At 35.9% G+C, this 14,297-nt stretch overlaps 1 protein-coding gene and 3 long non-coding RNA genes across 5 annotated transcripts; 2 read left to right on the plus strand and 2 right to left on the minus strand.

The window, feature by feature from the left end:
- Positions 1–3,826: 3,826 nt before the first annotated feature.
- Positions 3,827–5,697, minus strand: LOC125189542 (uncharacterized). The gene is made up of 2 exons (XR_016130426.1): positions 5,013–5,697; positions 3,827–4,105 (listed from the first exon to the last, which is right to left on the minus strand). It is a non-coding gene; the product is annotated as an uncharacterized LOC125189542 (long non-coding RNA).
- Positions 4,162–7,227, plus strand: LOC148926616 (uncharacterized). The gene is made up of 2 exons (XR_016130425.1): positions 4,162–4,647; positions 6,973–7,227. It is a non-coding gene; the product is annotated as an uncharacterized LOC148926616 (long non-coding RNA).
- Positions 7,228–8,687: 1,460 nt separating this feature from the next.
- On the minus strand, positions 8,688–11,508 carry LOC125186599 (uncharacterized). Its single transcript, XM_048082994.2, has 3 exons — positions 10,929–11,508; positions 9,719–9,903; positions 8,688–9,408 (listed from the first exon to the last, which is right to left on the minus strand). The coding sequence occupies exons 1-3, from the start codon at positions 11,389–11,391 to the stop codon at positions 8,923–8,925; spliced, it is 1,134 nt and encodes a 377-aa protein (XP_047938951.1). The 5' UTR covers positions 11,392–11,508; the 3' UTR covers positions 8,688–8,922.
- A 1,337-nt stretch (positions 11,509–12,845) lies between these two features.
- LOC125190386 (uncharacterized) lies at positions 12,846–14,206 on the plus strand. Of its 2 annotated transcripts, XR_016130421.1 has the most exons (3): positions 12,846–12,893; positions 13,324–13,863; positions 14,051–14,206. It is a non-coding gene; the product is annotated as an uncharacterized LOC125190386 (long non-coding RNA). The 2 variants fall into 2 exon arrangements; XR_007170906.2 differs by having other exon boundaries at positions 12,861–13,863.
- The last annotated feature ends 91 nt before the right edge of the window (positions 14,207–14,297 follow it).

Raw genomic sequence — 14,297 nt, forward strand, 5'->3', positions numbered from 1 at the left:
CATTCAATATTTTATCTTATCAGTGTCTCATAATTGAATACCACAGTGATTAAATATCTATTATGATACTCCTCCTGTCCGCGATTTAAAGGTCCCACTTTGACTTTGTGCGGGTTATAAAAAATACTATTATGAAAGAAAATGTGTGAAAAAGTTAATGGAACGTAGGTTCTACTTTAATATATTGATTTTATAATAGAAGATGAGTGTAATGAATTAGTGGAAAGTATAGTTCACTTACCAAAAAAGGAAAAAGTAAATGTGGACATAATTTGTGGACGGACCGAAATAGAGACATTATTTTGTGGACGGAGTATTAAAAGATTCGATGTCACAATACATAATAACAATAGTTATTGAGAATATGTAAAGATGACACAATAAGTAAATTCCCTATTGTGACAGTGAAATTGTCACAACAGGGTGGCGCACACCATACCCATGCATGCGTATGCAAGTTTTTGTGATAAAGAAGTTTATGGTTCAAACTTGAAAGTTTTAAAAAAATCAATTACTTTATTACTTAGAGAATCTCTACTTTGTTAATTTATTTTTATTTTCAACTTTTTTTTTATTTATACATGCCTACATATTAAAGCCATACTACTTTCGTCCCATAATTAATTGGATTATTAATAATGAAATATAAGGACCACCTTATTAAAAAGAAAAAAAAATTGCAAGAAATAAAAGTAGACTATGTTTATGGAAATTAAAGTTAAAAGAGTATTTATTTTTGTAGGGAGAAATATTCTTGGCATAAACCCTTATATATAATCCCATATAATGTGTATTTTATATCTAATACATCCCTGTTGTATCGTAATTCTTGGGGTTGGGGGGTCAAAAACCAGGCGATATGTAGACATCGTTACGGATAGTGAATCTCGTGTCTTTAAATTAAGTGGCAACTAAAATAAAATAGCATAGTAAATGTTGACCACAAAATAAATCAAGTTTTACTGCTGTGTTCATAGAAGAATATCAGCCATTTGTACAGTACAGCTTCACAATTCGATAATAAAACACGCAATTAAAATTTGCATAATAAAAAAGTCTAACATAGATGTGCTTTAATTATTCAAAAATCTTACCTATTTTAGTGATTTGATGACTCTGTCCGTCAAATATTATTCAATTTTGTCATAATGATTCATTCCTAAAAAATTATCCATTTTGTTTTGTTTTTTTTTTTTGGTAAATGTATCCATTTTTCACTATCACTTTACACTCACATTCTATGAAAAACTAACACTATAAATGTGAGACCCTCAATCCAATAAGTTTTTCAACTCACTTTTGTTCACGGTTCTTAAAATTTGCGCTGAGTCAAACTTGAAAAATATTTCATGAACGGAGGAAGTAATTTTTTTGAGTACTTGTATATACTAAGATTAGTTTGCTTGGCTATGTGTTCCTTCAGTAGTGCCTGCAGACCCTGAAGATATGGGAAAAATTGATATTAGTACGAATAGATTTATGATGTACTTCTATTGATTTCTAAAATAAATTTTTTTACTGAAATTGAGTTACTATTCCTCAGTACTTATTAATAGTCATATCAAAAAATGGGACAGTTGATCTATTGGTTGCAATAATCACAAACTTAAGTCTTGCGGTGAAATTCCCACAAATTCCGTTTCAATTTGCATAAAAATCGAGTTAGTGGAAAATTCACTATATGGTCTAATTTCATGGCAACAAATTTCCAAATTCCTTAAAAATACCAAAATTTGACCAAAATTTATACTCCCTTTGTCTGCCATTAGAAGTCTCATTTCTTGGCGGCACGTGTTTTAAGAAATGTTAAGAAAAGTGAGTGGAAAAAATTTAGTGGAATAGGAGTCCCACTAGTACTTGTATATACTCCCGCCGTCCTACTCTAAGTGACACATTTTTCTTTTTGGGATGTTACACTCTAAATGACACATTTCTAAATATGAACACATCACTCACCCTACCTTTTCCCTCTCTCTTACTTTATCCTCTCCACTTTACTTACAAAATAACACGACATAAAATCTCGTGCCGAAATAGAAATCACTTAGAGTGGGACGGAGGGAGTATTAATTTTAAATAAAATGTTAATGGAATGAGTCAGTGGAATATGAGACCTTATTACCATTTATAGTAAAAAATGAACTGGGACTCATATTCGCGAACGGACTAAAATTAAAAAATGACACTCCTAATCGCAGACAGAGAGAGTGTAATTTTAGGGACTCATATGTCATGGGTAGTGATAAAATTCAAACTCATATATTGTATAAACTCCAAACTTTTCAACACAGTATTAACACAACGCCAACACAATGTCAATACGGTGTAAAATTTCAAGATTTTGATGTTAACACAGCATCAACCATTCCGTTAATATTTTTTGTTGCTATTATTTTATCATCTGTTGATAATTTTTAACTATTCAAATCATAGTTTAAATTTTATACAATATTTAAAATTTGCATATTATCACATTCCTATATATCATGCTATAAATTTATTTGAGTGGATTACATGAATTGGTCACTAAAATCTAATTAGCACCACTAGTTCTTAAACTTATGATATAATAATCAAATATGAGGTCAAACTTATTTCGTTTAGGACCAACAAGCCTCTAAATCCCTTTTTAATATTTCAGACTTTATAGAATAACTTGGAATCCAATTTGTGTTTTATGTGTTGTACTAATATATCAAACAATATAAACATAATTTATCTCTAATAAATACTCCCTCCGTCTCCCAAATTTTGTCAATGTTTGACCGGACACGAGTTTTAAAAAATATAATAGAAAGTGGGTTGAAAAGGTTGATTGAACATGGTCCTACTTTTAATACTTTTAATAATATGTCAATGATAATAAGTTAGTGGAATGTGATGTCCACTACCAAAAATAATAAAAAGTGAAATGTGATAAATATTGTGGAACGGATAGAGAGGGAAAAATGTGATAAAATTTCAGGAACAGAGGGAGTATAAATCTTTTAATACATTGTACTAATAATCTTGGATTTAGTTTTGCTACATTTCATGATTAGATTACTTCGTGACCTTAACCTTTATAGACTTAATTCCTCTATAAATATATTTCACTTCATTCTTTTATAGTTGAGTCATTTTTTATTTCGGGAAGTTCCCTTATACTTGGGTCATTTCCATATATTTTTTCTTTCCCATAAAAATAAGGACACTTCGTTTCCGTCCGTCCTATAAAATTATCCCATTTCCATTTATGGAAAGTTCTCTAAAACTCATTACTCATATACATCAATTTATTTACAACTTATATCACTAGAGCCCAATTAAACAATAATAATAATATGAGTCGCACCATCCACTAACACTATTTTAATTACCATTCTCCTCATCTCTCTTACTTTACCAATTATATATTAATTCTCGTGTAGTCCCAAATGTCCTTTTTTTTTTTGGGGGATGGAGAGAGTATGTATAATTAACTCACTTTTTTTCGTACTTCATTCTATTTCTTACTCCCTCCGTCCCAAGGTATTAGACCAACTTTCCCTTTTGGGATGTCCCAACATATTAGACTCATTTCCTTTTTTTAGCAAAAAACATCTATCTTATTTTATTCTCCACCTACTTTTCTCTCTCTTCTCTCTCCTACTTTTCCCTCTCTCATACTTTACTGTGACGCCCCGGAAATTTCGATCCTTTCTTTCGAGATAAATCGGATTTAGTAGCTTAATTAAATTTCTCTTAGAAGTTGTGTAATCGTACTTTTCCTCGTTGTTTTCGACTTTGGAGTAATTTAAGTATTCTCGTTGGAGGAAATAAAGTGCAAGAAAATTTAGTTCAAGAATAAAAGTGGAGGAAATACTTTCACTAGAGAAATGTGAAAATGTTTGGAGAAATAGAAATGCATGAGAATAAAGTATTTAAGTACATGCATCTTTATTTGGTACAAGAGTGAACATTGACAAGCTACTACTATCCTAATGGTCTCAAGACCTAAGACTTTGGCTCCAAGCTAGAAGTAAGAATGTGAATGCAAGCATAGTAGGGATAAGATCCCCTCTTCTTCTTCTTCCCCATCCTTCTCGATTTTCAGCCCATGAGGCTCCAAGTTACAGCCTTGTACCTGCAATATTAACACGAAAGAGGGTATTAGAAAGTGACACACAAGTAAAGAGAGAGGGAAGCACAAGCTAAATAAAGAGATGGAGCATTTAGTGATAATGTAGCTAAGTAAGCTACAAAGTATAGCATGAGGTAAGAAAATCTTGGTCACCATCTCCTCTAACATCAAAAAGGAGTCGAGACAAAGGGGCATTGGAGAGCGAGCTCCTACACAAGCCCAAAAATAGAAGATGAGACAAACTCTCATCTCCCTGTCAATCGAGGCCGAGAAATCAGCCAAGGGAATCAGCCACAATCACCAAAACGGCAAGAATCTCACAATCATCAAGCTCGAAAGTAAGAGAGCTAACAAGCCCAAATTAGGAGTCTTTGGCTCCAAGTCTCAAACCTAGCTTTCAATAGCTTAGCACCATATAAGCAGCCTCTCCTCACCTCCTCCACCACCACACTTCAACACCACAAATTCTACACAACACCATACGAAGAGCAGCGGGCGGTGACGGCAAGGACAACCACCACCGAGGAGGATTCAACGACGTTAAGGTAATCCCAACAACCTCAACACCCATCTCCATCGCATCATGTAGATCAACCAATAGATAGCCAATAACTTAGATTCATAGAAGCTCAATAGAATGGTCATAGCCGTAGCAAGCATAAAGAACCAAACACCAACACATGATACCAATGCTTAGTCAAGTATGAAATACTCCCAAATCAATAAACCACAAGTATGACAATCATATAAACAAGACTAAGTGTAGCAAAAACAATAGCAAGCTCCTTCCAGTGATTAAGTGCAGCCAAGTTCGAATCAATAAGCGATAGAGAGCCCCAAAGCTTTCGTTTTTATTGTTAGAAATTGAGTAGAAGGGGGGGAGGAGACTTAGCTTAGGCGGAGGGGCTACCGGGCGACGGCGAGTGTCGACGGAGCCGAAGAACTTCCGCGGAGAAGCTGCGGATCACGGCGGCAGCAGGGACGAGGCTGCTGGGCGACGGAAGAGCGTCGACGGAGAACGAAAACCTCCGCGGAGCAGCTGCAGGTCGCGGCTGAGAGAGGGAGGAGGAGGCGATGCCTCCTCTCTGCCGCTAGGTTCACCGAGGACGCCGGCGCTGGACGAAGAGCGCTCGTCGGAGAACGCCGAGGCGAATTCGCCGGCGACGCAGAGGAGGCGCCGACACAGAGCAGCACCCGGCGAGGCGGCGAGTTACGGAGGCACGGAGTTGAGGCGACGCCTCCTCTCCACTGCTGACGTCGCCTAGAGGGAAGAGAACTCGCCGGAGGGCGTTCGCTGGAGAAGGAGAACTCGATGGAGGAAGGAGTACGCGCCGACGGGACTCTGAAATCCCGTCGAGCTAGCGGCGATTTCACCGGAGAGGAAAGGCGCGCTGCCTTGTTCTCTAATTTTAGGGATTTGAAGAAGTGAATGAGAGAGAAGTCCGATTTGAGGGGGATTGGAGTCACCCCGGGCGCGAAACCGCCGAAGAGGCCGTGAGGTAGAGGCGATTTCGCCGGAGAAGAGGCGTGAGAAGAGGAGAACTCGCCGCTGAGTGGAAAACTCTAATTGGAAATTTTGGGGAAGAAGTAAAAGAATGATGTGAGAGGGAGTTGACCGATATGAGTATATTTGGGCTAATCAAATATTACTTTGGGCCTATTCCACTTTATTTCAAAAAGAAACTTGGGCCTAAGGCAAATGAAGTTGCTGGACCAAATTTAGTAGTGAGGCTAAGTCTTTTTAATTAGTGGGCTAAGAGGTTTATTGTTTGGGCCAAGATTTGATTATGAGAAGTTGGATGGAATTAATTTAAGAATTGAGGTGAAGCTCAATTAATTAATTCTCGAATAATTTGCTAAGTTTTCAAAGATGGAAAAAAATAGAGTTGGAGTTCGAAGGTCGAGGAATAAATTTCCAAATAATTTATTTAGACTCCGGGAAAATAAAGTAGTAAAGTGGGAGACGCGAAAGCAGACCGGCGTCGCCCCGCGACGCCATGGGCGGCCTTAAGAAAAATCCGAAGAAAAGGATTTAAGAAGAGACTTTCCAAGAATTCCTATTCTTATTAATAAGTGCCCGAATATTTAAGTTAGAGAAAATAGAATTTCTCCAAGTTAATAAAGAGAATAAATAAACTCTGCAGAGTAGTAAAGCCGAGGTAGGATTAAGAAAAATCCTATAGGCCGAGACTGAGATGTAGGTGCTATCCAATAGGATGCATGCATTCTTTCTAAAGAGAAATAATTCAAGTATTAATTAGCGTGCTACGCTATTTATTTTTCAAGGGATAAATTGCTCAAGGGCGAGTGAAGCCAAGGCGAGTAATTGAGTTGAGACATAAGCATACTAGGTGGGCTTTCTTTTAATATCCAGCACTATAGTGTGGATAAAGCAAATATTTGTGAAATTATGAAAAATCATCTTTTCTCAAAATGAAGCAGTGATTGTTTTAAAGTGTTGTCATGCCATAAATTGTTTGTTTTGAGGCCTATCTGTTGGGGTTGTAGCCCATGGGTTTTGGCGATGCCAGCCCGAGTTTAAAAAATTCGGTTCCCAATAGGACCGCAAATCCTGTTCGGAATAATGTGCACGAGAGCCGTGAGCCATCAGCAGTTGGCCGGCGATGTGTCCGCTGAAGGTGGTCACCTTCACGGTACACGATTCACAGATATGGTAGAAATTTTGAAAGAACTTAGACTGCAGTCGGACTTTTAAGATCACAGAGAATTTAGTATGCTCGGGCCTTTTAAGAAAAACCCCCGTGCGATACTGTGGATGGATGACAACTATATACTTGTATGTTTTGTTTTCGGCATGTGTCCACTAAGTACTCCTGTACTCAGCCCTGCATGTATTTATAAATGTGCAGGTTGAACGTCAAGAGGTTGGAGAAATGATCGGAGTCGATACTACTAAATAATCCAGTGGATCTTTCACGATTCGTGTCTTCATACACGAAGTCGTCTAGTATGGACTTATTCCGCTGCTCTTTTGTGAAGTGAGACATCTTAGAATCTCACCTTCGAACTCTGATTTATTGATGTAATATTCATTCTAGTTCTAAGACCATGAAATGGTACATTTGGCTTCTATCCTATGAAATGATCGACTTGTCCTTCGAGTATATTCACAAGTTCTTTCCCCCTTTTCTTCCCCGTTTCTTTAATCCCCCATTAGTCGCGATTTACCCACTTTCGCTATCCTTAGCAAAGTGCGGTCGTGACATTTACTCTCTCCACTTTAACTATTTAAATATCAATTCCTTAAATCATGTGCCCAAGAGAAGTGAGTCTAATACTCCGGGACGGAGGGAGTACTTAATTTCCTCTACTTTATTCACTTTCTACTTTACGCTTTCTACTTTTTTAATTTCTCTTACATTATCTACTTTATTACATACTCGCTTAGCACACGAAATATTCATTTCTTAAACTCTGTGTTAAAAAGAAGTGCATCAACGGTAGAGAGTAACGAATAAAAATAATTGTATTCTCTATGAATGTCGTGTAACAAGAATTTTGTAACAGTATAAGTAACATTTAACTTCTTTGTTAAAATCCTAAAAAAATAAAATTATATACTCCCCCCGTCCTAAAAGTATGAACTATTTCCCTTTAAAGTCTCTGAAAAATATGAACATTCTAATTTTGAAACTCATTCTCCACTAATGAAACAAGACTCATTCTCCATTAACAATATTTTAAAACTTTTATTTATCTATCTCTTTTTTATTTTACCAATTAAGTATTATGCATTAAAACCCGAGTCAAACCAAATGTTCATACTTTTCAGGGACGGAGAGAGTAATAAAAATTCTATAAGTTAAAAATCACATTAAAAATTACTCCCTCCGTCCCTTTGTAGTAGAGACGTTTCATTTTAGCACTCATTTGAAAAAATAATACTCATAAACAATTAAAGTAGAGAAAAAATAAAGTAAAAAAAGGAATAATACAAAGAAGAGTCTTATCTATATTATTCTCTCTCTTACTTTACTTTTTCTCTATTTTAAATATTTATTATTATTTTTCCAAAATGAGTGCTTAAAATAAAACGTCTTTATCATAGAGGGACGGAGAGAGTATATAATTTAAAATTATTAAAAAAAATTATGTGATGAATGATGTATTCAGATATATTTTTGGAATGTTTTGGAAGATAAAACAGTAATATTTGAAGAATTGAAATTTTTTTTGTTAATTTAATTTTTTCCTGATTGAAAAAAAGAATCAAATTTTTAATGCCAAATGACGCTCACTCGCGAGAGCGGGTGGGCGTCACCGCCCCACCACAGCACGCTACGTGGTGGGGCAAGTGGTCCTGCTAGATAGGGCTCAACCCTCCATCAAGAGACACCCTGTGGCAGGGGACGGCATCGTGGATGCTCTACTAATGTTCAACATATAAACCACAAACACCCTTATCCCAAAATTTACATTAAAAGAGAAGAATTACACAAACTCCACGGATATTTAAAGCCAGATTTGAAAACTGTGAGTGCACACTCATCTTGATAACTATACATAAATACCACAACCAATATAAAGGTTAGAATTTTGATGACATTCATATACTACAAATTACTACACCCAAAAAATACACATTAATTTATATACAAATTAAACACACATATCACAGTTGACGAAAATAAGCAACACTAAAATGACCAAAAAAAAAAGAAAAAGAAAGCAATTTCTTGACATGCATTGTAATATCGCCCATCCTCCTTTAATCAACTAAGGCTGCTAATTTCTACACAGAAATGTAAAAGAAAAAAAAATATAGGAAGGGAGAAATAAATTTACACATGGTAGAAGTTTCACACTGCTCCCAAATTGTCGAAATCGGTATCATCAACAGTGAGCCAATCGTTCGAATCCTCACCTTCTGATTCTTTATCCTTTGAAACATTGTGGCTTGCGTTTGGCTTAGAACCCTGAGATCCCGAGTTCTCATCCAGTTGAACCCAAGCTTTTTCGCTCGTTGATGCTCTACGTGCTGATAGCTTATCTGACGGATCATCATTTTCCTCGTCTTCAAGATCGCTAAATGAAACATCCTCCTCGTTTGGAGATTGCTTGTGAGCATCAGCGGACGGGCCTGCCTCAACTTCCTCTGGCTGATGACCAGATACAGATTCAGATTCAGATTCAGGTTCAGGCTCTTCAACAGTCTCGCTGGGTTGAGTTGGATTTACAGTCTCAGATGATGCATCCTTAGCATCAGATGAGTCAGGGTTTCCGGAGGTTTCTTGAGCATTCTTATTTTGAAGTTGCTTCAAAAGTGTCTCCCTTGCTTCAGCAACCTGCAGAAAACCAATAACTTGACGATAGTGCTTGAATGATGAACAACAGGTGTCTTAGCTAAGAACGAATCCTTTTATTCTCTTTCGATTCTGGTAAACAAGAGCAGAAAGAGAGAAATTCGCTACAATCATGTCATTTGCTATACATAACTGTATAAGTTGATGCAATGACTAACAAGAGAAATGAACCTAGAAATTCACTTATGATCCTTCTAATGACCTAACTATTGTGATCATCTGATGCTGGCTACATAGTTTTCAACAGAAATGAAAATGTCAAGCAATAAACCCAAATCAGATAAAGCCTTGCCTGTGGAGTCGAGAGAAGCTTCAGATCTTCTTCATTCAACCTGGGAAGAAGTAGAATAAAGTATATAAGCCAAAACTTCTCCTTGCTCATTTGACTGCATAGTTTCTGCCTCAGCATCTCAAAGTCAGGTACCAAATGGTCAATATTTTCCGCATGCTCTTTCTGATAATTTGACAATTGAAAATCTGCAACAGAGTATCTTAGTCAGCATCAGATCACATACCCCTCAGCATACGAGTCTTATTTCTTTTATGTTTCTTATGGTAAGTAGATATAAAGTGGTGCATTGAGCTTATAGAGCTAAACCACCAAGAAAGCTCCCTCTTCCCAATACACAATTACACACAGACAACATACATACACACACATTTTCAGACATTTGTATGAGTACCTCTAGCATAGAATAGAGGTATACCTTTAGTCTATTAAAATCATTATTTAAGTCACACCAAAATTCATCTATATCATAATACCAAATAGCAACAGCCGAATATGAGTTTGTCCATTCAAACTTATCATAACTGCATCACCATTTTCTAAATGCCAGAGTCTAGATATGCTTACCATTTTCGAGCCTAAATAATTTGGTAAAAAATCCAATTGGGATACATTTTTCCTTCTTAACTACACCTTCTAAATACCACAGTCTAGCCAAAGCCAAATACCTCCAATATGTCGAGATATGTTCACCTTTTTTTCCGCCCAAATACATTGGTAAAAATTAATATGTAGACGAATATACATCAGCTTGATCATGCATTAACTAGACCTCACTGCATAAAGTTTCAAGATCAACCGGGACTGGCCAACAATTTAACCATCAATCAAATGACATATTTACTAAACATGAATAATAATCTGTAAGTTCGTGATTCTAGAGTTCGAGAAAATCAACTAACTGCAAGAATCTAGACATGAATGTCACAATGCATGGGTCAGTTTGCCCAACATTGTATCTACAAATGCTTGTATGTATACAAGTGATCTATCAAACTCATTCCAGATTTAAGTCTTCCTGAAATCTCATGAAACCATAGGTTGATATCTTGAAAGAAGATCAATAGGCAGTAACCTCAACTCAAAAATCTCACTGAATTGTAATCATCATAAAAAACAACAGGAAACACATAGCATTTATATAAGTATGAAATCAGTACATACCATCAAAATGGACAAAAGGAAAAATAAGAACTTTTACAAATAAAATTACCAATTTCAGGCATGGAAAGGGGGAAATCAGTCCACAGCTCCGGCCGCCTCGAGATTTTCAAAACAAATTCCAAAATCTCTTCACTAATCCCCAATCCATCTTCCTCATCGTCATCTTCCTCTTCCCCCTCTTCTTCCACGCCATCATTCCCATCTCCATCACTGATTTGATTCTGTAGCTGCAGTAGATTCGAAGTAATCTTCGACGAGATTAGCGATAGCCCTGATCTGAATGTGCCCTGGATTTCAGCCAAATCACTTTTAATCCCATCGATTGCCTCAGATGAGGAGGCAGTCGCCGCCGGGGGAGGCGCGAGAAAGGCGGCGACACCGCGGAACACGGCTGAGAGATCATCCCTAGCGCCGGCAGCAGGGCTTTTTGGGGGTGAGGAATGCTCGGGTGGATTGAGATTATTGTCGTCGTCGGTGAAGGGATTGAAGAGTGAAGGGATCCAAGATGACATTTTTCTTCAATTCGATTATTGTAGAAAGAATTTAGAATTGCAGTTTATGTTGATTGAATCCAAGGGTTTAAGGTTAATTTCGTTGTGTTTTGAAGCGATTGTTCCAACAACTTTGATGGATTTTTTGCTTTTTTATTTCGATTTTCAGACATTAAATGTGATTACTCAGCAGTGAGTTTAATTATTTTTCTAAGCTACAAGATTGTTTTTCTCTAATTAATTACAACTAAGCTCCAAGATTACAACAGTATAGTACTTGATCCTAGATAGTTTAACACAAAATGTAACGAAAGTACTCCCTCTTTGTTAATCAAATTGACATACTCCCTTCGTTCCATAGTTTTAGAGACGTTTCTTTTCAGCATGGAGATTAAGAAAATTGTGTTAGGTGAATTAAGTAAATGTAGAATATCCAATCCAACGACTCTATGACCAACGACTCTGTGGAGTCAGAATGTTTCTCAACGAGTCACTAAGTTGGAAGGTTGTCCAAACGAGTGACTCGCTAGTATTGTTCTGTACTCTGATTTGTTGTCCAACCCAATGACTTACTAGTATTGTTATACTCCCTTCGTATTAAAAAAATAGCAACATGTGAAACGACACGGGTTTTAATGCACAATTGGTAAAGTAAGTGAGAAAAATTTGTAAAGTAAGAAAGAGGAAACGAAAAATGAGTAAAGTAAAAGAGGGGAAAATAAAAATGAGTAAAGTAAGAGAGAGTGGATTGTGGGGTCCATGTCCTAAAGTAGAAAAATTCTAAAATTTCTATTTTTAAGGAACTGCCGAAAATGAAAATAGTTGCTATTTTTAAAAAACGGAGGGAGTATTATTATGATTCATTTGATTTCTTCATTTGATCTCTACTTTACGTCCCTTTCCACTTTCTACAATGAAATTAGCGTACTTTAATATGTCCAAAAAAATACTCCCTCCACCCACAAAAAAATAGTGTCATTTTTCTATTTCGGTCCATCCACAAAAAATAATCCCATCAATACTCTTATATTCATACTATTTACAACTTATAAGTAACATTTATTCAACTTACCTTTTTTCTCTCTACTACTTTACTATTTTTTCTTCTTTTCTTTCATACTTTATCCACATTTTCTACTTCTCTTTCTCTCTTCCACGTTGCCCACTTTTTCTCATTATTTCTCTTACTTTGTTAATTTCTCATTATAACTCGTGTCGTCCAGCCATGAGACTATTTTTGTTGGACTGAAATAGTATAAAACCATTCAAAACTAAGGGGATAAGACCTACTCCCCCATCTACGAAATAATGTCCATATTTGTCATTTATTTTGATATGTCCACAAATTAATGTCCACATTCATCATTTCTATTTGTACATAAAACATTGGCCCTTGCATTTACAATTTACATAAATGCCATTACAAATACTTATATATACTCCAATATATTATCCCCCAAAACGGCATCCACATTTGAAACCTACCACTTCTCTCCATTCTCTCTCTTGCCTCTCACTTTCTCGTGAGTCCATAGGTTAATTCTAGATCTGGAAGTTGTTGGTATTATGTGTTGATGTTTTAGTTTATTCGGTATCTAAGTCTTTGGAAAAGATTCAAAATCGCTATTAGTCTAATATTTTGTGCATGTAAATCATGTCCATGCAATATTTGGAAGTTTTCGCATTTTTACTTAGATTCGGAAGAAATTATGTTAATGTAGTTTTCAATCATACTTCCGGCTATTTGTGTGGAAGAAGGAAGTATAAAGTAGGGTCTTAAATTCTTAATTGCCTTTTGTTTTATTGTCAAATTTTCAGTATTACTTTTTCAAATTCTAAATAGTGATTTGTTTATTAGAGTAAGTTAGACATACTCTTTTCAGTTTCATTTACTAATATTTGGCCAGATTGTTTTCACCTTTAGCTGCTTTATGACTTTCATGTCTATTGTAGGTTAAAATATGAGATTGGAGTTTAAAAAAGTTGTGGTGTATTAAAATTTAAAGCATGTACTCAGCATTGCCTGATTTGAATAAGCATCCAAAACTAGTTGGCAATTGCCAAAATCTTGAGGTAGCAAATCCTGCTTAATCATGTGACTTTTCAAACCATAACCATGTGAACATAGCATAAATTAACAGCATCACATGTCTGCAGCTTCACTTTTTAAATAATGCTAAATTTCACTTGTACCAAATTTTCAACCACTAAAGATCACTACTTGTTGCATATAAATATGGCATAACTCTTGCTCAGCATAGGTTCTTCCATTTTCTCCCATCACATATACACATTACATTTACATTTTCTTTTTCTCTGAAGATTGATTAATCTTATACATATTTAATTTCTTGGAATGGAGCTGAGGATTTCTAGGGATGGATAAGCACTATGGATGTGATAAAGATCGTAAAACTGTGCTAGCAAAATCTACATGCATGACGTTCGTGGGTCGGGCAAGAACATCCATGTCGGCTGTTTCATGCCCTCAAGGTAGGTTTTCTCACACTGGTTTTTTTGCTGTGTTTGTTAGAGCCCAGAATGATATCTGGGCTGTCATGACCATAGTTGTCGTTCTCAAGTTCACGACTGGTAATATTTAGCAACAAGATTTTGTTGAAAATTTGCATTAAAGATAACAATTTATATGTGCAAACAAATAACTTCATTTCATCAACAGTGTGTTTATTTCAGCTTGTGTTGCTGAATATTTCGAGTACACCAGCCACGGTCAAGACTGAGGGCTATCAGATACTCTATATATATATATATATATATACATAAGTTAGAAGTAATAATTTTCCAGCAAGAATAAAGGGATACTCTAGCTTCTCTATGACTGTACTTCCCTTTCTTATTATGACTTGTTTTTATACTATTCTACACATTCATAAAAAGGTAAACCAACAAAGGAATCACAAAGATTT

The sequence above is a fragment of the Salvia hispanica genome, chromosome 5 (assembly GCF_029641045.1).
Source record: "Salvia hispanica isolate PSC_SH4W2 chromosome 5, Shi_PSC_v1, whole genome shotgun sequence".
NCBI classification, from domain to species: Eukaryota; Viridiplantae; Streptophyta; class Magnoliopsida; order Lamiales; family Lamiaceae; genus Salvia; species Salvia hispanica.

Coding starts and splice junctions, on each gene's coding strand:
- LOC125186599 (XM_048082994.2), bottom strand. CDS start 11,391: ATGTCATCTTGGATCCCTTCACTCTTCAATCCCTTCACCGACGACGAC. Junction 9,904..10,928: donor CCTTTCCATGCCTGAAATTG/GTAATTTTATTT, acceptor ACTCTGTTGCAG/ATTTTCAATTGTCAAATTAT. Junction 9,409..9,718: donor AGCTTCTCTCGACTCCACAG/GCAAGGCTTTAT, acceptor GGTTTTCTGCAG/GTTGCTGAAGCAAGGGAGAC.